The sequence below is a fragment of the Streptopelia decaocto genome (assembly GCF_964273445.1).
Source record: "Streptopelia decaocto genome assembly, chromosome: Z".
NCBI lineage: Eukaryota > Metazoa > Chordata > Aves > Columbiformes > Columbidae > Streptopelia > Streptopelia decaocto.
In genome coordinates this window covers 41,585,571-41,602,886 of record NC_138657.1, presented here as the reverse complement: position 1 = coordinate 41,602,886, position 17,316 = coordinate 41,585,571, and the positions used below count along the sequence as shown (strand labels likewise).

The following is a 17,316-nucleotide window of genomic DNA, read 5'->3' as shown; positions in this document are numbered from 1 at the left end:
GCTCTTTGTTTGGGAATGTGGTTGCTAAACCTAACTGCCCTGGTACTGACAAATCACAACATCAGTGCAAGAACTTTATCTCCTGTTTTTGTGTCAACATTGTATTTCAGCTCAAATAAATCTTTTTCTTATCTCCATCTGATCGTTAATAGACAGTAAGTGCAACTCCCATTGACTGTGTTTTACTTCTTGTAACAAAGTCTCCTCAGATCACTGATTTTTCTGCTAACACTAAGGGTGCTTCATGTGTTTGTAAAGCACTCTATCCTGATTGGAGTTGTGCACAATTTACTCTTGGGGTCTTGCCTAGACCTGTCCTGTGTATATCCAGCTTTGTCCTCTCTTATGTTGGAAGCAGCCCTGCTGTCTTTATCAACACACATAACACAAAATCTCATTTAGCCTTTCCTTGGCTGTCACTGCTTTTCATTCATGGGGCACTCATGGCTTGGTGGTTTGAGAACTGAACATGGAAGGTGAAAATCCAGTGTCCAGTTGCTGCTGCTCACAACATTTCATTCTATGTCTTAGTACGTCCTATCTGAAAAACAGAGTTAGTCAGCTGTGAAATGCATTGAGACATACTATTGAACAGAAAAACAGGGATGACAGAGTACTATCACTGCTGCCTTTGCCAGTGACAAGTTCTGCCTCATCCCAAGGTAAAATCCAAAAGATTTTAGAAGTGTTTCGTGCAGGATGTGTGAATGACATACAGAAAGCTGTTAGCCTAGTTAATGCAACCAAACAAGTGCTGTTGCTCCTGCAGAGAAATCTTTCTTCATCAAGCACCATGAGGTATTTATTTTCCATTTTATGGGAAGGGCACATTAAAAAAAATGAATTCTTTAGCACTTACCTAAAGAAATTTTCTCCCCTGAATCAGCTGGCAAAAGGAAAACAAGCAGTGCTAAGCCAGATATGAGAACACAGGGAATTAGTAGGTTCAAGCCATAGTAGAGGGTGCGTCGACGCATGGTGATGGTGTATGTCACGTCTGGGTATGGTTCTTTACAGCATTCATAGTACTTCTCATTCCTCTTTCCTGGGACACCTATAGAGAGGGAGATCAGAGAAGCAGGGAGAGATACGGGAATCCTGCCCCTTGCATGGGCTAGGAACTAGTTGTTTACAGTCCAACATGTGGCACCCACCACACATTGTCCATTGAAGAGTGCTTCAAAGAGTTCTGTGGCAATTTGTCGGGGAGAAAAGACATCCTCAAATCAGTTACCAGGCAAAAATAATTATCTAATCCTTGTGGTCAATGATGCACGCATGAACAAACAGACTGAACGGGACAAATTATAATGTGCCTCTATTCAGTGTCATTTGAAGCTGAAATACGTCACTCCAGGGTTAAATGAGCGAAAATCACTAGTGTCAGTGTCTTCAGCAACATCTGAAGCAACAGTGTAAAATGTCTACTGTTCCTAATACCCTTCTGTGTTTTCTAGGGTTTGTTTTCATGTCTTCTGAGTCATTAGAACCTGGCTAAATGAAGAAAGCTCATCTGGGCCAGATCAAAACAATTCTGAGCATACCAACCTCAACAAGGAAAGATTTGCTAGCAGTGGCCAAAGATTTACTCAGTAAAATGTGCATTCTGCCTTCCTGCCTATAGAAAACAGTGACAAACAGCTGGTGTCACATTCAGTAGCCCACACAGCAGATTTTCTGGTTCTTATCTTTCTGTCAATTTCTTATACACATTTGCTTTTTTTTTTCCATGAAAAACAATGAGGACATGGCTTAATTTTCGAAAGGAGTGTCAAATGAAGCTTCAGGTCTGTCATATCTGAAAGTTAAGAGACATAGCTGTCCAATATATCTGTATTTCAGGGTTGGTCATGGTGACCAAGCTGCAACAGACTGAGATGCTGCATGGCTGGTACTGCAGGAGCACAACATAAGTCAGAGGAGCAGGAAGAACTCAGCACCTTGTATCTTTCATGCCACCATTGCTCACCACTTTTTTTTTTTTCTGTGCACATGACAGAAGACACGACAACACGTACATTTTGGCAGGAGCGTGGCAAAGTTGCTGTAAAGGATATGGCCATGGTTTGCCTGAGGTACTACTTAATGCTTTTGCTGTGTGAGCTAGATAAGGGCCTGTCACGGTGGAAGACAGTTAAACCACAGGCCTGTCTCTGAATCAGGTATGCAAAGTTTTTGGACAGAAATAACCACAGCAAAGGGGCACTGAAATGGATGGACTTGAGGAAGACTTCACAATGGAGTCCATCTTCTCATGAAACTGAATAAGGATTATGTTTCTTACTGTATTATTTCTCAGAACCCCAGAGAATGGCAGGATGATGGGTCAGGGGAAGTTTAAGTTGGACATTAGGAAAAGGTTCTTCACCCAGAGGGTGGTGGAGCACTGGAACAGGCTCCCTAGGGAGGTAGCCACAGCCCCAAGCCTGTCAGTATTCAAGAAGAGGCTGGACAACACCCCAGATATTTGGTGTGAACTATGCAGTTGCCATATGCAGGGACAGGAGCTGGACTCGATGATCCTTGTGGGTCCCTTCCAACACAGGATATCCTATAATTCTATAGCAGTTCTGGGCATAGATTCCTCTTTTAAAAATAAAGATATCTCGAAAAGCATAGAAGGGAAGAGAGACATACTGATCTGCATTTATTTGCAGTTTTTATGAACTGGTAGACACTTTGATGGTTTTCTGGGTGAGAGAGATTAATTTCTGTAAAAGCTCATTCCATTTTAGCCAATACAGTGGTGTTTAGACCAATCAATTTTTTGCTGACATGTTAGAGTAGATCTGACAGTAGTGTTCCATGCACCTACATGAGACACATCCAAGTTTAGTACTTGCCAAACTGCTTAGATGCATCAGGTCTTGTAGATATCATTTATGTACTCAGTTGCAGGGAATTACTTCAGAACACAGTCTTTTCAGACTTTGTTTAATGATTGAAGCTGAAAGGTTGTCTCTGATCTGTGATTTTTATTTTTTTTTTTTTTTTGCCTCTTAACATAGAAACTTTTAGTATCTGTATTTTATGCCCCATTAGGATTTATTATTCTGTGTATGTTTGGAATTTGACTTTGAAAATTAGACTACTGAAAAATATACGCCAGCTTGTTTACCCACTAAATCCCATTCTCCATTTGAGATGTAGTTGGAAATATCAGCCTCAAGCATCTGGAGGTCAATCAACCAGCCGCTGTGAGTCCAGGAGCCAAATTTTAAATCACACTTCTGTACATCAAAGGGGAACCAGCGGACATCAATGTAACATGTGCTCTTCAAAATGCCTGTGGATAGAAATCAGTCAGAATCAAGTGTGTGCAGGGTGCAATTCATTTCTACTCTTATCTGTTTGTGAGCAACTTTCTTCTCCAAAAGTCTGTGTGACATAGCCATGGAGGATCTGATGGGAGCAAAGACTGCATAAATACAGTGTGGCTGAATTTACTGTGACAAGCTTTTTGAAAGGAGTTCCTTGTCAGGCCCTCAAATAGGAACACTGGTCCTTGAAAATACATTGTTATGCTAAAGCTTGCTTGGGGCTGGCCTTTGGTTTTTAAACTGGGCCTTGAATTTCACTCTGGACATGTCTAGTCCACTATGATTATTTCATGTGACCTTTTAAGCAGCTTAGGAGATTAATACTTTTATAGGTGTTGTTTTTTAAACTGGGCCTTGAATTTTACTCCAGATGTGTCTAGTCCACTATCATTATTTTATGTGACCTTTTAAGCAGCTTAGAAGATTAATGCTTGTATATTATTGCAATCCTATTTTTTCTTGTTTATTCAGCTGAGAGAGAAAGAAAAAGAAAACCACCACCACCAGCAAAACCACCACCACCACCACATGGATGTTCTAAACTTAATTCTTAAGGCTATGGGACTTCCCCAACCGTCCAGCAGCATGCAGGGCTTGAAGAGTGGGGAAGACGATCTGCACAGACTGCATCACTTGTAGCTGGTGGCAAAGCACAGAGGTCATCCCTGCAAACCCTCACACCTTTGGGCTGCACTTGCAGCCTTCACCTTCCCTCACCAGCTCAGTGCATGCTGGCCAGTTTAGATGCACCATGTGAAGGAAAGGTAGTTTCTGCTTCATTGGAAAATTATCTCCAGTGCTGCACTTAGACAACCTATTTGCAGTAATTGTTTCTGTGTACTCCCCAAAACACCCACTAATGTGAATTCCAGGTCTGAGTCACCTAACTGAGCAGAATTTGGTGTTTTGCACTAAGTTCTTGAGCCTTTTGAAGATAAAAATCCCCCAAACAGATATCCTTAATAACTATGTTTGCCTGCTGCTACAAATGTTGGGGGCATAACCATATGTGCAAAACCATGTGCCTAAGTAAACACTGCTGCTCTGGGGTGGCTGAGTTCCCTTCATTTGTCACTTTACATTCTGGGATGTCTGGCTCCCACCACCATGGCCATTTTTGGCTCCCTGGAGAGCAACCTTACCAAGGCTTACTCTGTCCCAGTGAAACTATAGGGAGGCTTTAAGGTGTCTCAGAGGTAGAGATCAACAGAGGACCAGCTATCAGGGAGGACCCATTTTTCCCTGATTGGCCCTCTGGACGTGCTTGGTGTCAGTCTGCCACCAGCTATGACACAAAGTTTGGGCGTTTCTTGTCTGACAGAGCAAGTAACTGTGGGAATAGCCATTTTCTGTTAGGCCCTGGATATTGGACACTACGGGCACTGAATCAGTAATACAGATGGAAAGCAGGCTGAGACTCAAGCCTGCCTGGCTGAGACCAGTCTCAGTTTGTCTTTTCAGCTGAAGTTGTAGCCTCAGTCTAGCAAGGAGGACTTAATTGCAGAGGGAGTGCTGCTCTCAGGGTCTCCTGTGATCACGCCTGTCCACTCTCAAGAAAGAGCTAGCTGGACTGCATTTGAAAACATGATATGAGGGTGCATACCACCTTGCTTTAGACCACACCTTAGTTAGGTCTCTGAATGTTCTAAGAGAACTGCTCAGGAGAGTGATTTATTGATTTGTGAAGTGGAAATACACCACTAATAATGGACTTAAAATATTTCAGTGGCTCAGTCCCATAATTACACAGCTTGTGAAATTTCCAGAGACTGCTTTTAAACATCTTGGTTTCATTCATGCAGGAAAACTGCTTGTACTTATTCAAAGCTACACATTGACTTAAAGTAAACAAATGCTTTCTGTACCCTACCTGGAGGGATATATTGACAGGATCCAGAGTAATTCACCAGCACATTTGTGTGAAATGTTGCATCAAATCTTTCATCCGCACTATGGCACAGTATTAAAAACAAAAACAAAAACAAAAACAAAATCAAGCTGATATTTAAGTTGTAGTGTTTGTTGAAACAAAAATAATCTTTTGGCTGAATTTAATATACAGATGTCTGAATTAATGTCCTACACTTGGATGAAGATTTTACTCCCGATCTTTATCTCGGCTTTTCATAGACACTGTTGGCTTGCACATGTTGTTTGCAGGCTGCAATGTTTTCAAAGAAGTGAGAAGCAGAGCTGCTGAATGTCTCAAAGGAAAGACAGAAGTGACATGAGCAAAAGTGTCACAGTAGCGGTATGCAAAGATGGGACAGTGGCAATGATGAGGCTTTTCCGGGGCTGCTGTCAGAATCAAGGAGCTCACAGTGTCAATCAAGTTATCTGTCAGCCATATACCTATTTTAAGAGTAATGATGGCCTCAGTGAAACAATTCTGCAATCTCATTATGATGCAGAGGGTCCAAGGGTTTGCTTAAAGCTATGGAGGAAGGAACTGGGGAGAAGTTGTTTCAGTTTTGAGGCTTGTAGGAGGAGATTCATTGAGAGTCCAAAAGCAGAAACTAGGCGAAAGGGACCAAAAGAAGATACATTCTTTAGGATTCCAGCAATTCTGAGAATAATAATGGAATAAAAAGCCAGGCAAGGACAAGAATTCTTCAAGGGAGCAGGCCTGCGGGCTTGCACCAGAGGGTCTCTTGGGAAGAAATTAACTAGGAAAGGTTCCTCTGGCTGATGCTGTAGAGCCTTGCTTGTCTTACAACCTGATGTGGAAAATTCAGATTCTCCGTTCCTCCTGTGGTCTGCTTTTTATTAATGCCTGGGTCCTTGTTCCTCAGTATTGTCTCCAGTACAAAACAAAGAAGGGGATAAAATTGAAAAGACTAAGTGCAGAATGAGTGATAAATATGAAGAAACATAAAAGGTTTTTAATTTTGGCTGGGGTAGAGTCCTAGTAGCTGTCATAGCGATGTGTTTTAGATTTAGCATGAGAAGAATGTTGGCAATACACTGATTTTTTGTTGTTGTTGTTTCTAAGCAGTGTATCAAGTCAAGGACATTTCAATGAGGAGGCTAGAGATGCACAAGAAGCTGAGAGGGGGCACAGCCAGGACAGCTGACCCCAACTGACCAAAGGGATCTTCCATACCATACGACATCATGCTCAGTATATAAAACTGGGGGAATAAGAAGGGAGGGTGGAATGTTTGTAATGATGGCATTTATCATTTCAAGTAACTGTTAAGTGTGATGGAGCCCAGCTTTCCTGGAGATGGCTGAACAGCTGTCTGCTGATGGGAAGCAGTGAATAAAATCCTTGTTTTGCTTTTCTTGTGTGCATGACTTTTTATTTACTTATTAAACTGCCTTTATCTCAACCCATAAGTTTTATCACTTTTACTCTTTTGATTTTCTCTCCCCAGTTTCACCACAGGGGAGTGAGCATGTGGCTGTGTGGTCCTTAGTTGCCAGCTGGGGTTAAACCACAAAAGCAAGGAGACAAGGAAAAGAAAAAAGACAATATAGATCCATTACTTGCTGGAGAAAGAAAGAAAAGGAAACACAGGATAAAGAAAGCTGCAATATCCTGCACTGTCTGTGCTTCACTCTGCATGAACTATGGCTCATGACATTTCTAGCACAGTGGCAGAAGTCCAATGCGGAACAGGGGAGGAACAGGTTAAAGAAGTGTAAATAAAACAGATTCTAGTTGGTCGGGCTGATGAAATTTAATTGTGAACTGAAGGGACTGGCCAAAGTACCCTCTGAAGTATTAACAATTATCTGTAAGAGCTTGTGGAGAACAGTGAAGTGCTTGGTGAATTAAGGAAGATCAAAGAGAATTCTGATATCTTTTTTTTAAAGTTCAAATTATAGACACATCAGCCTAACTTCAAAGATAATAAGGTGAAAAGAGCTGGCACAGATTTGTCAAGGGTCAGCTGCATTAAATCAATCTAGTTTTCTTACTGAGGAGGAAGAGGAGGAAGGTGGTATATCTGGACATCAGAAAACCTTTGCCACGTCATGTTCTTATAAACAAACTACATTAATATGGACAAGACTCAGACTCAATGCCTCATTTTTAGAGACTGAAAATGAAGAAAGAGACTGTGAGGAGTAAATCTGAGGTAAAGAAGAACACTTAACAATCCAGGTCACTCTAAGCCTCCTTCAGATATCTTTTAGTGAGGGCTTAGAATGGAAAATGGATCTTGGTGAACAGGAGAAACCAGCAGAATGAAATGCCATCTGGGTCATTAGAAAGTGTTACCCTGAAAACTCTCAGAGAAAGGTAAGTGAAAATCTAGTAAGAGAGCAAGATTGAAGTACCACATCTGGAGTTTGTGACAGATCAAAAAATAAGTTCAAAATGAAGATGTTTTTCAGAAGAAACCCAAAATCCCCTTCTCTGGGATAACATTAAGGAAATATCTGTTGAGAGATCTTCCACTCCATTCAACACTGCAGAATTGCTGGCTAGAGAGCTGGACTCAGCTCTGGAGGAGGCAAAGCAGATAAGAGAGTGTTCAGAGGGGAAGAGCAATGATGGATAGATTTATAAAATATGTGTGATGAGGAAAGTGAGAAGAAGATCTGTTTGTTTAGATGAGGAAGGAAAAACTATGGTGGAGAAAATAATTTTTGAGAACAATCATGGTAATAAGGAGAATATGGATTGTTTTCTCTCTGCATTCACTGGGAATAGGTAAAGAAGGCATCTGCAGAACTACAGCAGAGAAAACTTGCTTGTTTGCTTTTATTGTTACTGTTTAAAAGTCAGAGCTAAATCCCCAGATGGCAAAAGCTCCAGAATATCAGTGAAGCATTGCTGATTTCCAGTCTATAATGCTCTAGTTCTAGGTTCCCACTGGCAGCTGGCAGAAATGATGGCTTACCTGTTATACAGAAGAATGTCTGGAACCCAAATCTGGTCAACTGGAAATCGTAAGTTCTGTACCCCTGGGTATTCATACTGATCCCACGACAAGTAAACATCAACCCAGTACTGTTGGTAAATACATACATCAGATTACATGAGCTGGTAAAATCTTCTAAAGTGTCTGCAGTATCATGGGAACAGAATGGATTTTGCCAGTAGCAACAGCAGTAGTAGGATAGTAAATACTTGGCTTTATTTATTAAGAAATACTGGCATATATACTGAGGAATCCATAGTCTGATGACTGAATGCTGTGAGCTGTATTTTAATCTAGTGTTTAACCTCTTCACCATGTGGCCTGAAGCCAGGCATCCCAAACCTTTTCTGGTGGGCTGGCAGAAACACTGGCGGTAGGCACCTCTCTGAGGCATGCTGATTCTGAGCTGAGGTGGTTTGAATGACCTGGGTATCTGACTGGTGTGTGGACCGTGGTCTGATAGTCCCTATTTGGTGGAAATAATTTAATCTGTTACAAAGGTTGAGTGATACTTTTAATAAGCGCTTTTCTATGAGGGGTAGACAAGTGAACTTTATATCCCAATGGGTTGTTTCTGGAGCCCTCTCCTCCACCCCAACAAAAACAGTTACTTCAGGAAAGGTGTGGGCACAGCTTTTGTGCTGGACATTGTGACTTACACCAAAGCTCTGTGGAAGGGCTGTGAGAGGAACAGTTATTCATGCTGTAACTGAAGAACACCTCTGCAAAGGACAGGACACCCACAGGCTCTGTTCTAACAATCCTATAGTCCTATAGGTTGGTCCAGGTTATTTTTTGCAATAGAAAACAACTCATTTCTGCTGCAAATCCGAGCAGGAAGCTGAGGAAGAAACAGCTTGTTCAGTTGCACCCATCAGCATGAGATAGTGTTTGAATGCTTTTCCTTCCAGAGTTGCATCTTTACTGAGGGCAAGCCATTAAGGAGATAGTTTTACAGGGCCATAAGAAAAGATCATATGTCTCACCATGGGCAGCCAGCAGCAGACCTGACAGGGAAACACCTTCCCCAAAAACCCTCAGGGAAGATCAGTTTTGTTTATCCTGCATGACTGGTGCAGGTAACTCCTCCACTGGAGCAGGTTGCAGAAAATGGAGGAAGACTGTTTATGGATGAGGTTTGTAAAGCACAAGGTAAGGCAGTTTTCCCACTGATATTCCCTGGGGTCTGCCAGCAAAAATGCAGCATGGGGCTGCTTGTGGTCACTGGCCACCCCACCACCCAGCCCAAGTGGTCTCCACACAATCTAGCATGGCTCCATCATATGTGTTCAGGGACAAGTGCTAGGGATCTTTGTGCCCTGCACTCCCTAACTTTGGGATCTTTGTTCCTAGGTCACTACATCCACTGGTCTAACAATGTGTTTGGTTTCACATTCAAAAGGTCAACAGGTTTGCCCAAAGGATTAATGTATTCTGCATTTCATTTTCAGTGCTGAAGGAGCACTAGAGGAATTTCAAAAGACTCGAAATGCCTGCTTGTTTCACATTACAGACAAGTTAAAAGAGGGTGATAAAGCTTTTCAGCTAAGAAATCACATTTGGTAGTTTGCTATTAGAAAGGGTTTTCTTTATTGATACAGGTTACTCACCATTTGCAGCCAAGCATTTGTGATCAACACCTGATTCTTCTCATCCTTTGAACAAAAGAGGGACAGAGGAGAGGAGAGGAGAGGAGAGGAGAGGAGAGGAGAGGAGAGGAGAGGAGAGGAGAGGAGAGGAGAGGAGAGATGTAAGTTCAGACACCTGCATGCATTTGCCATGGGGAAGCAGCTGTGACACAACAGAAACAAAGAAACCCTACTGAGCTGGTCTCCAAGGGCTTTGGGGAGCCACAGGGTGCCCAGCTTGCTGTAGTTATCCTGCAGGTGCAGGACTCTGGGGTGATACTGCTGCAGTGGGGTTGGAGAAGCAGGGCTGCAGAGTGACTGTGATGCGGATACCCAGATCCACACCCCTGCCTGGCACAGCTGCAAATACCACCACAGGAATGCCCTGTACTTCCCACGAGTTGATGCTGCAGTAAGTACTCAGTGGGGCTGTATGACTGGATACCCAGTTTTCTCCACATCAGGGAGAGCTGTTTCCTCCCCCTCAGAGCATCACCTGTTTGCAAGCCTTACCTCTCCAGAGAAAACTCCAGCTTTTACTGGGATGCATCCTGAAGCCCTTTCACCTTTCTGCCACCTTTGTGGCAGCAAATACATGCCTCTGTGCAAACCACAACCCTCCTCCAGAGGCCCTGTCCATCTGCAACTCCCTTTGTCCCCTTGGTTGCAACTCCTGAAGAGACTGTAAGAAAGTCCACAGTAAAATAAGAAAAGAAATATCACACATAGGATATGTTTTTTGGACACTGAGGATTCAAAGGGATAAACACAAACTTGGAAAAGTATAAAATCCTAGAATAAACCAAACCAAACAACAGAGTGTGTAGCTGATGGGGTCATCAGAGCTATCTGTGTCAACTGACGTGGGAAATGAAAGCAACACAGAGGCTGTGTCCCAGGGATCCTCACAAGCCAGCCTTCCTGTCCAGCAATGATTCTTCATGTGTCTTCTAGGGATGGCCAGCATGATGCTCACTTGAGTTTGCTCATTAAATACTAGCACTATTTTGTGTTTCTAGCTGATCAATAATTGCTTTATAGTTCTATGCTGCACATGTTCTCCTTGCAAAGTCTTTCTGTGTACTTCTAAAGAAACCTGAACATGATGATCAAAAAGATGGGCTGCAATTGTTAGACAATTCCTCTCCTGTGTGAGATGAAGGATTTTTCCTGTCTCCATTTCACTCTGTAGAGAAGGGGAGGAGGGGATCTTCTTTTTGTTGGCTACCTGAGAGCCCCAGGGAGATGCATTAAGGTGCAATGTAGATCTGGGAGAACTATGGATTTCTTGCATGTGGAGATCCCTCTTGTCAGGAGCCTTTCATGTATGGCTTTGAATTTACAAGGAAATTCCCTTTTGCCTCACAGGGTAAGTTTATATTCAACAAACTGTGAAGAAGGACATGTAGGGCTTTTGTATTTCACAAAACTGTTTGTTGCCCTTACCTGCTTCTTTGTCACACTTCTGTGAACTCCTTGTTCATAGGCAGGTGCTAATGACCTTGTAAATCAGATTTGACTCCAAGCAATCCATCAGCCATGTATTTCAGTTAGCATTAAATTTATTATCTTGGGTATGATTTGCCTCCTTTTCACAGGGCTACTGCATTCACCACGTTTGTCCTACTTCTCAGATTTGTAGTCAAAGGAAATCTTGTATAGTAGAGTTCCTACAGGTCTACCTACAGTGTAACCATGCCCTGCATGGTCTTACTCCTCTTGCCTTTTGACAAGAGCAGTAAGCAAGAACACTAAGTCTAACCACGGCTTTGGGCTACTTACGTCTCTCTCAGCCTGGGGGAAAAAAAATGTCATTTCAGGATGTTATCATGGCTATTCTGAGTCTATTATCATCCTTGCCTTCAGGCTGCTGAGCTTTCAAATGGTGTTTGGCTTTATGGACAGCAAAACACAGAAATTGTTCATACTCAGCACTGATCAACAGATGCATCCTGATGGGTCCTTATCACAGAATGGAACAGAAAGTTTTCCAGACAAGGCTCTGAGTTTGCCAGAAGTACCTGGTTTGCAGAAACGGCAAAGTTCCCTTTGCCATGGGCAGGCATTTGTCCATGTATAGCTCTCTTGCTAAGCCCTTTCTAGACAAGGACCCTGAGGAGCCTGGTCAGGGGAAGAGTGCCTGCTGGGTTCCCAGGAGGTGAGGGCTGTGGGAATCTAGAGTCTGAATCCATCTTCTGTTTAGAGAAAGAGACTTTTAAGGGCAGAGGTGTTTCTGGAGCTTTCCGTCTTTGCAGGTGTGATCATTTACTGAGCCATGTAGCTTTGCACCTGTAAGGAAGTACAGGATATGTCAAAAAGATGGACTCAATTGAGAGGTGTTTGGGACAAATTCTGCTATCATCTTGATGTCTGTACAGCAGGTAAAGGGAACATGGAGCATTTATAAAAAGGTTACTAAAACTTGATAATTCATTAAACAGTTTATAAATTTTTGTGTAATTGTGAAATATACTGTTTTGAAATTGTGTCCATCTTTTTGAAACATCATGTAGTTTGGCCTTTGGAGTAGGCTGGTTGCCTCACCTTTCCAGAGCTGCAGAATTATAGCTCCTACTGTCTTCATCATGACCTGTGTCCTGGGTACTTCTCTGAGATACCTGGTCACAAGAGCAACTGTATTTGTCTTTTACAAAAGATAGTTACAGACAATTATGAGAGTGTGTGTGCCTTACTCAGTCCCAAGAGGTCACTGACCAGTACTGGCTGAAAGACCTGGGGTTGTTCAGCCTGGAGAAGAGAAGGCTCCATGAAACCTTATTGTGGCCTCTCAGTACTTAAAATGGGCCTATAAGAAAGATAGGCACAGACTTTTTAGCATGGTTCGTTGTGATACAAGAAGAGGTAATGGTTTTAAACTGAAGGAGAGGAGATTCAGGCTAAATGTGAGGAATAAATTTTTCACAGTGAAGGCAGTGAAACACTGGAACAGGTTTCCCAGGGAGGTGGTAGGTGCCCCATTCCTGGAAACATTCAAGGCCATACTGGATGGGGCTCTCAGCAACTGATCTAGTAGAAGATGTCCCTGCTCATTGCAGGGAGTTGGATTGGATGACCTTTGAAGGTGATCTGTGATTCCATGATTCTACAATTCTACTGCTTTCCCTAAGTAAAAGCTATTGCTTGAGCTTGGGAAGTGCTGGAGGCAGTTTACTCATTGTGTATCATTGGTTTGTGTAGAGACATCTAAGGTTAGTTGTGAGGATGTCTTTCCTCCCAGAAGAAAACTTGAATAACCCATCACACTCCTTTGCCTGTGCGAGGTTTCTGTCTCACTTGGCACTGTCAGCCTTGGGGATGTTGTACAGGCTCTCAGCTCCCAGCTCTCCCTGCAGTAAATCAGAGAATGTCCTGAATTGGAAGGCACCCATGAAGATCGTTGAATCCAGCTCCTGTCCCTGTATAGGACAACCCCAAAATATACACCATGTGTCTGGGGGCATTGTCCAAATGCTTCTTGAATACTGTCATGCTTGGGGCCATGACTACCAAACCATTTTCTCACCAAAAGCTTCCAAAAAAAAAAAAAACGAAACCAAAGCCACCACCACAAACCCAAACGCAAACAAACAAAAAAAACCACCAAAACTAAACCAAAACACACACACACATACACAAAAAAAAGACTCATGGCCTTCAGGGATGCAGTCTCTATTTCAGGGGAAAACCAGTGCAAGCTACACCTTGACCCCCACAGTTTGATAAGTTCCTGGTAGAGATGATAAAAGCTGCTATGCTACTAAGCTAGTATGCTGCTCATAGTGGTAATAACTGCATCTGAGCAGTAAGAGAAAGTATGTGCAGATCTTTTCCATTGGTTTCCCTGCACAGCAAGGCACAGATTCGGTTTTCAGGAGAAAACCTGAATCTTCGTTCTTTGTTGCCCCACTACACTTTCCTGTTACCTTGTCTTGCTGCTCTCCAAACATGTCAAGAGCGTGGACACACTCCAGCAACAAAATCTGCAGTTCAGGTGAGGTTGTTTGTAAGAATGCGATCAGGTTTGGAATCATCCTGCAGTCCCTAGCATGTATAATCGTTCTACATACTGTTTGATCAAATCAAAATAGTAATGACTAAATTTTTCAGATACAGCATTTGTGTTTGTAGACCAAAATACAGTAAAATTATATATTTTTTGCTTCTGGAAGTGCAAAAAGGCTCATAGGTGGTTGAGGGTTTTTAAAGTATTTTTGTGGCTTCCACTGAGCACTTTCAGTCCCTTTTTCTAGTAATTATGCCCTCTGAAACAGGAGGAAATTTCCACAGCACCTGAACAACCATGTGTGGGCAGCATGCAAGCTGCTGTGAAGGTTTGCTGGGTCAGTGGCAGATGGAAGGGTGAACAAGGAGGGAAAAAGGTACCATGGGACTTCACCGTATGCAGTGAGTTGAACAGCCAGACCCTTGGAGTGGCTCTGCAAAGGACAACATTGACAGGGAAAGCATGATGGCTAGGCCCTCCTTCTTGCATGAGGTTAATGAGTGTGCTTAGCAGTGTACAGCCTCTGAAAGGCAACAATGCAGTATTTACTGGAAACCTCAGAAGTGTGTTTGCTTTTGGAAGGAGACTTTGAGGCATTTCTTATCTCTGCAGCATCATGCAGCCACCTTGTAGCACTCTTCTTAAAATACAGGCTTTTTATTTAGAGGGTTTCTTAAATACATTTGACACATTTTTGGTCTGGTTGTGGTTTTCTTCTTCATACTTTTCTGCTGGTTTACTGCTTGGTTTCTTTTTCTGATGGTACATTTAAACTTGCAGGTCGAGGAAGCATGCAGTATGATGCCAGTTCTCTTTAATATCTTTATCAACTATCTGGATGAGGGGATCAAGTGCACCCTCAGTCAGTTTGCAAATGACAAGTTGGTTGGGAGTGTTGATCTGCTTGAGGGTAGAAAGGCTCTACAGAGAAATCTGGACAGGTTGAATTGATGTGCTGAGGCCACTTGTAATGAGGTTGAACACTTGGGTCACAAAAACCCAATGCAGTGCTACAGGCTTGGAAAAGAGTGGCTGGAAAGCTGCCTGGCAGAAAAGGACCTGGAGGTGTTGGTTGACAGCCAACTGAATACAAGCCAGCAGCACGGCTCCAGGTGGCCAATAAGGCCAAGAGCATCCTGGCTTGTATCAGAAATAGTGTGGCCAGCAGGACTAAGGAAGTGATTATCCCCCTGTACCTGGCACTGATGAGGCCACACCGTGAATAATGTGTTCAGTTTTGGGCCCGTCACTGCAAGAAAGATACTGAGGTACTGGAGAGGGTTCAGACAAGGGCAATGAAGCTGGTGAAGGGTCTAGGTCTTCTGAGGAGCGGCTGAGGGAACTGAGGTTGTGTAGTCTGGAGAAAAGGAGGCTGAGGGGAGACAGCATTGCTGAAAAGAGGTTGCAATGAGGAAGTAACAGGTAACAAGTGGTAGGATGAGAGGAAATGGCCTCAAGTTGCACCAGGGGATGTTCAGATTGGATATTAGGAAAAACTTTTCCACTGAAAGTGCTGTCAGCCATTGGAACAGGCTGCATGGAGAGGATGGTAAACACCATCCATGGAGGTGTTTAAAAGAGGTATAGATGAGGTTCTTAGGGACACGATTTAGGGGTGAACTTGACTATACTAGGTTAATGGTTGGACTTGATGATCTTAAAGGTCTTTTCCAAACAAAACATTTCTATGATTCTATGATACTGTGCAGCCTAGAAAGCAAATAAAACAAACTTTTCCTGTGGGCAACCAAGTGCAGTGAGGCTATTGTTGCAGCGGTACTGGTACACTGACCCAGAGATAATGGTAAATCACATTGTTGTCATTACCAGTTAAAAGAATGAATCCTGTCTGCAATTGCTGCTGTGAATACATAGAATTCTGGAAAAACTACTAACTCTAATGATAAGAGGCCCTTCACTTGTATTTGTCTACCACAACCATGACAAGCAGAGTACATGTTCTTCACAGCTTTGAATAGGGTGGCTGGCTTTGAGTGCTAAAAAGCACAAGGATCCTATGCAGTTAGATATATGGTGGTAGGTACAGAAAACCTAATCCACAGTAGTCATGCTTTGAAATTTTCTTGGATGGATGTGGGAAAAAGAGGTGAGATTTTATGTAAAGTCACTTGTAACTACTATTTGGCAAAGCACAGGGGCCTCGGAGCTATCTTACTATGTAGCAAAGCATATCTAGGTTGTCATTGATGTCATTCTCAGCAGGATGGCTGCAGAAGATTAATTTAGATTTTATTATGCTATAATGCTATATGTGTAGAAAATAGACTTATGGATGCATGTCATGGAACCTGTACCAGGTAGAAGTGCATCAGATGTGATGCCAGGTCTTGGCAAGGATAAGAGTGATTTTCTGTGAGTATCAGTGGCAGACCCCTTCTTCCTTACATGCAACAGTTAAACAGGAGGTTTGTTTTCTTTTTCTTTATATTGCTTCCTTCCACACGGAAACCAGTCCAGGGCCCACTGCCTCATGTCCATTGCAATGACCACTTGCAAAGCATCCTAGTGAGTCCTGCAGTACTGTTGTATGCATTGACACACCATATTCCCCTTAACACAAGAGTCCTTGTTTGCTCTCCAGAGTGCGTGGTGCGTGAAGTCCTTCAGGCTGAGACCTTGCCTAGCTCCCTGCTCTGTTATGGTAATGAAGCATGCTGGACACATAAATCCACAGAAAGAGCAGCTTTGTGCTTTGTTAGTGCATACACCATTGCAAAGACTGTGATGTTGTCTATACTCCTCCCTGACCGAGAACTACTGGTGGACCAGTTGCTTTGTCTTGTGCAGGCAGGGCAGCTGAGAAGGCAGAGTCTGCTCACCCTGGCCTTCCATCTGAGTGAATAGAGAGACACCCACTTGGTTTGCCTCACGGTGTGTCAGCTAACAGAGGTTACTTTTCTTTCACCCTTTACATTGTTGTGGCCATCATGATGCTCCTTTTGAAATGGCATTTTCTTCAGCAGTTGGAGCATCCAGGTGCTGCAGTCTGTCCAACAAGATGTGGAGGCTGAGGTGTTGTGTCCATGCTCATGACTTGCTTGCTGGGGCATTTTTACACATTGCTTCTTGAGTTAGGAACCCAAGGGAGCAGTGTTTTGTGGACTTACAGGCCGTTTGGTTTACCCACTTCTTGAGGCCATAGTGACCCTTCTACTACAGGGACTTGGCTGCCAAGGAATTTTCTATCCATCCACAGAGGAGGGGGATAAACCCTTCAGATGGTTCTGGATTTTTTTTTAAAAACACCTTGGGTGCATTTTGCAAGACCTGGGAGAAGTCATCAATGTTCTGAGCTGATTAACTTCCCGTATCTGTAGTGTGTGCAGAGACGGAGACAAGCAAGGCTTTGTTTCTGGTATGTATAACCATTTAGGTTACGTATTTCTTGTTGTAGACTATAAAAATGGAAGACTGGAATTAAATTTGTTGTAATGGACATTGACATAATGTAACTAAAGTGCTTGAAGAAA

The 17,316-nt window shown here is 42.9% G+C and overlaps 1 protein-coding gene across 1 annotated transcript in view; it reads right to left on the bottom strand.

Annotated features, from left to right (window-relative positions):
- LOC309451691 (neuronal acetylcholine receptor subunit alpha-7-like) overlaps positions 1 to 17,316 on the bottom strand; it is a gene marked incomplete at both ends in the record, with an annotated part of 48,382 nt that overhangs the window by 11,137 nt on the left and 19,929 nt on the right. Inside the window, 5 exons of the mRNA XM_082075642.1 lie at positions 860 to 1,054; positions 3,119 to 3,286; positions 5,191 to 5,270; positions 8,174 to 8,283; positions 9,805 to 9,849. Coding sequence (XP_081931768.1) covers positions 860 to 1,054; positions 3,119 to 3,286; positions 5,191 to 5,270; positions 8,174 to 8,283; positions 9,805 to 9,849 — 598 coding nt within the window. The remainder of the gene's footprint in view (positions 1 to 859; positions 1,055 to 3,118; positions 3,287 to 5,190; positions 5,271 to 8,173; positions 8,284 to 9,804; positions 9,850 to 17,316) is intronic.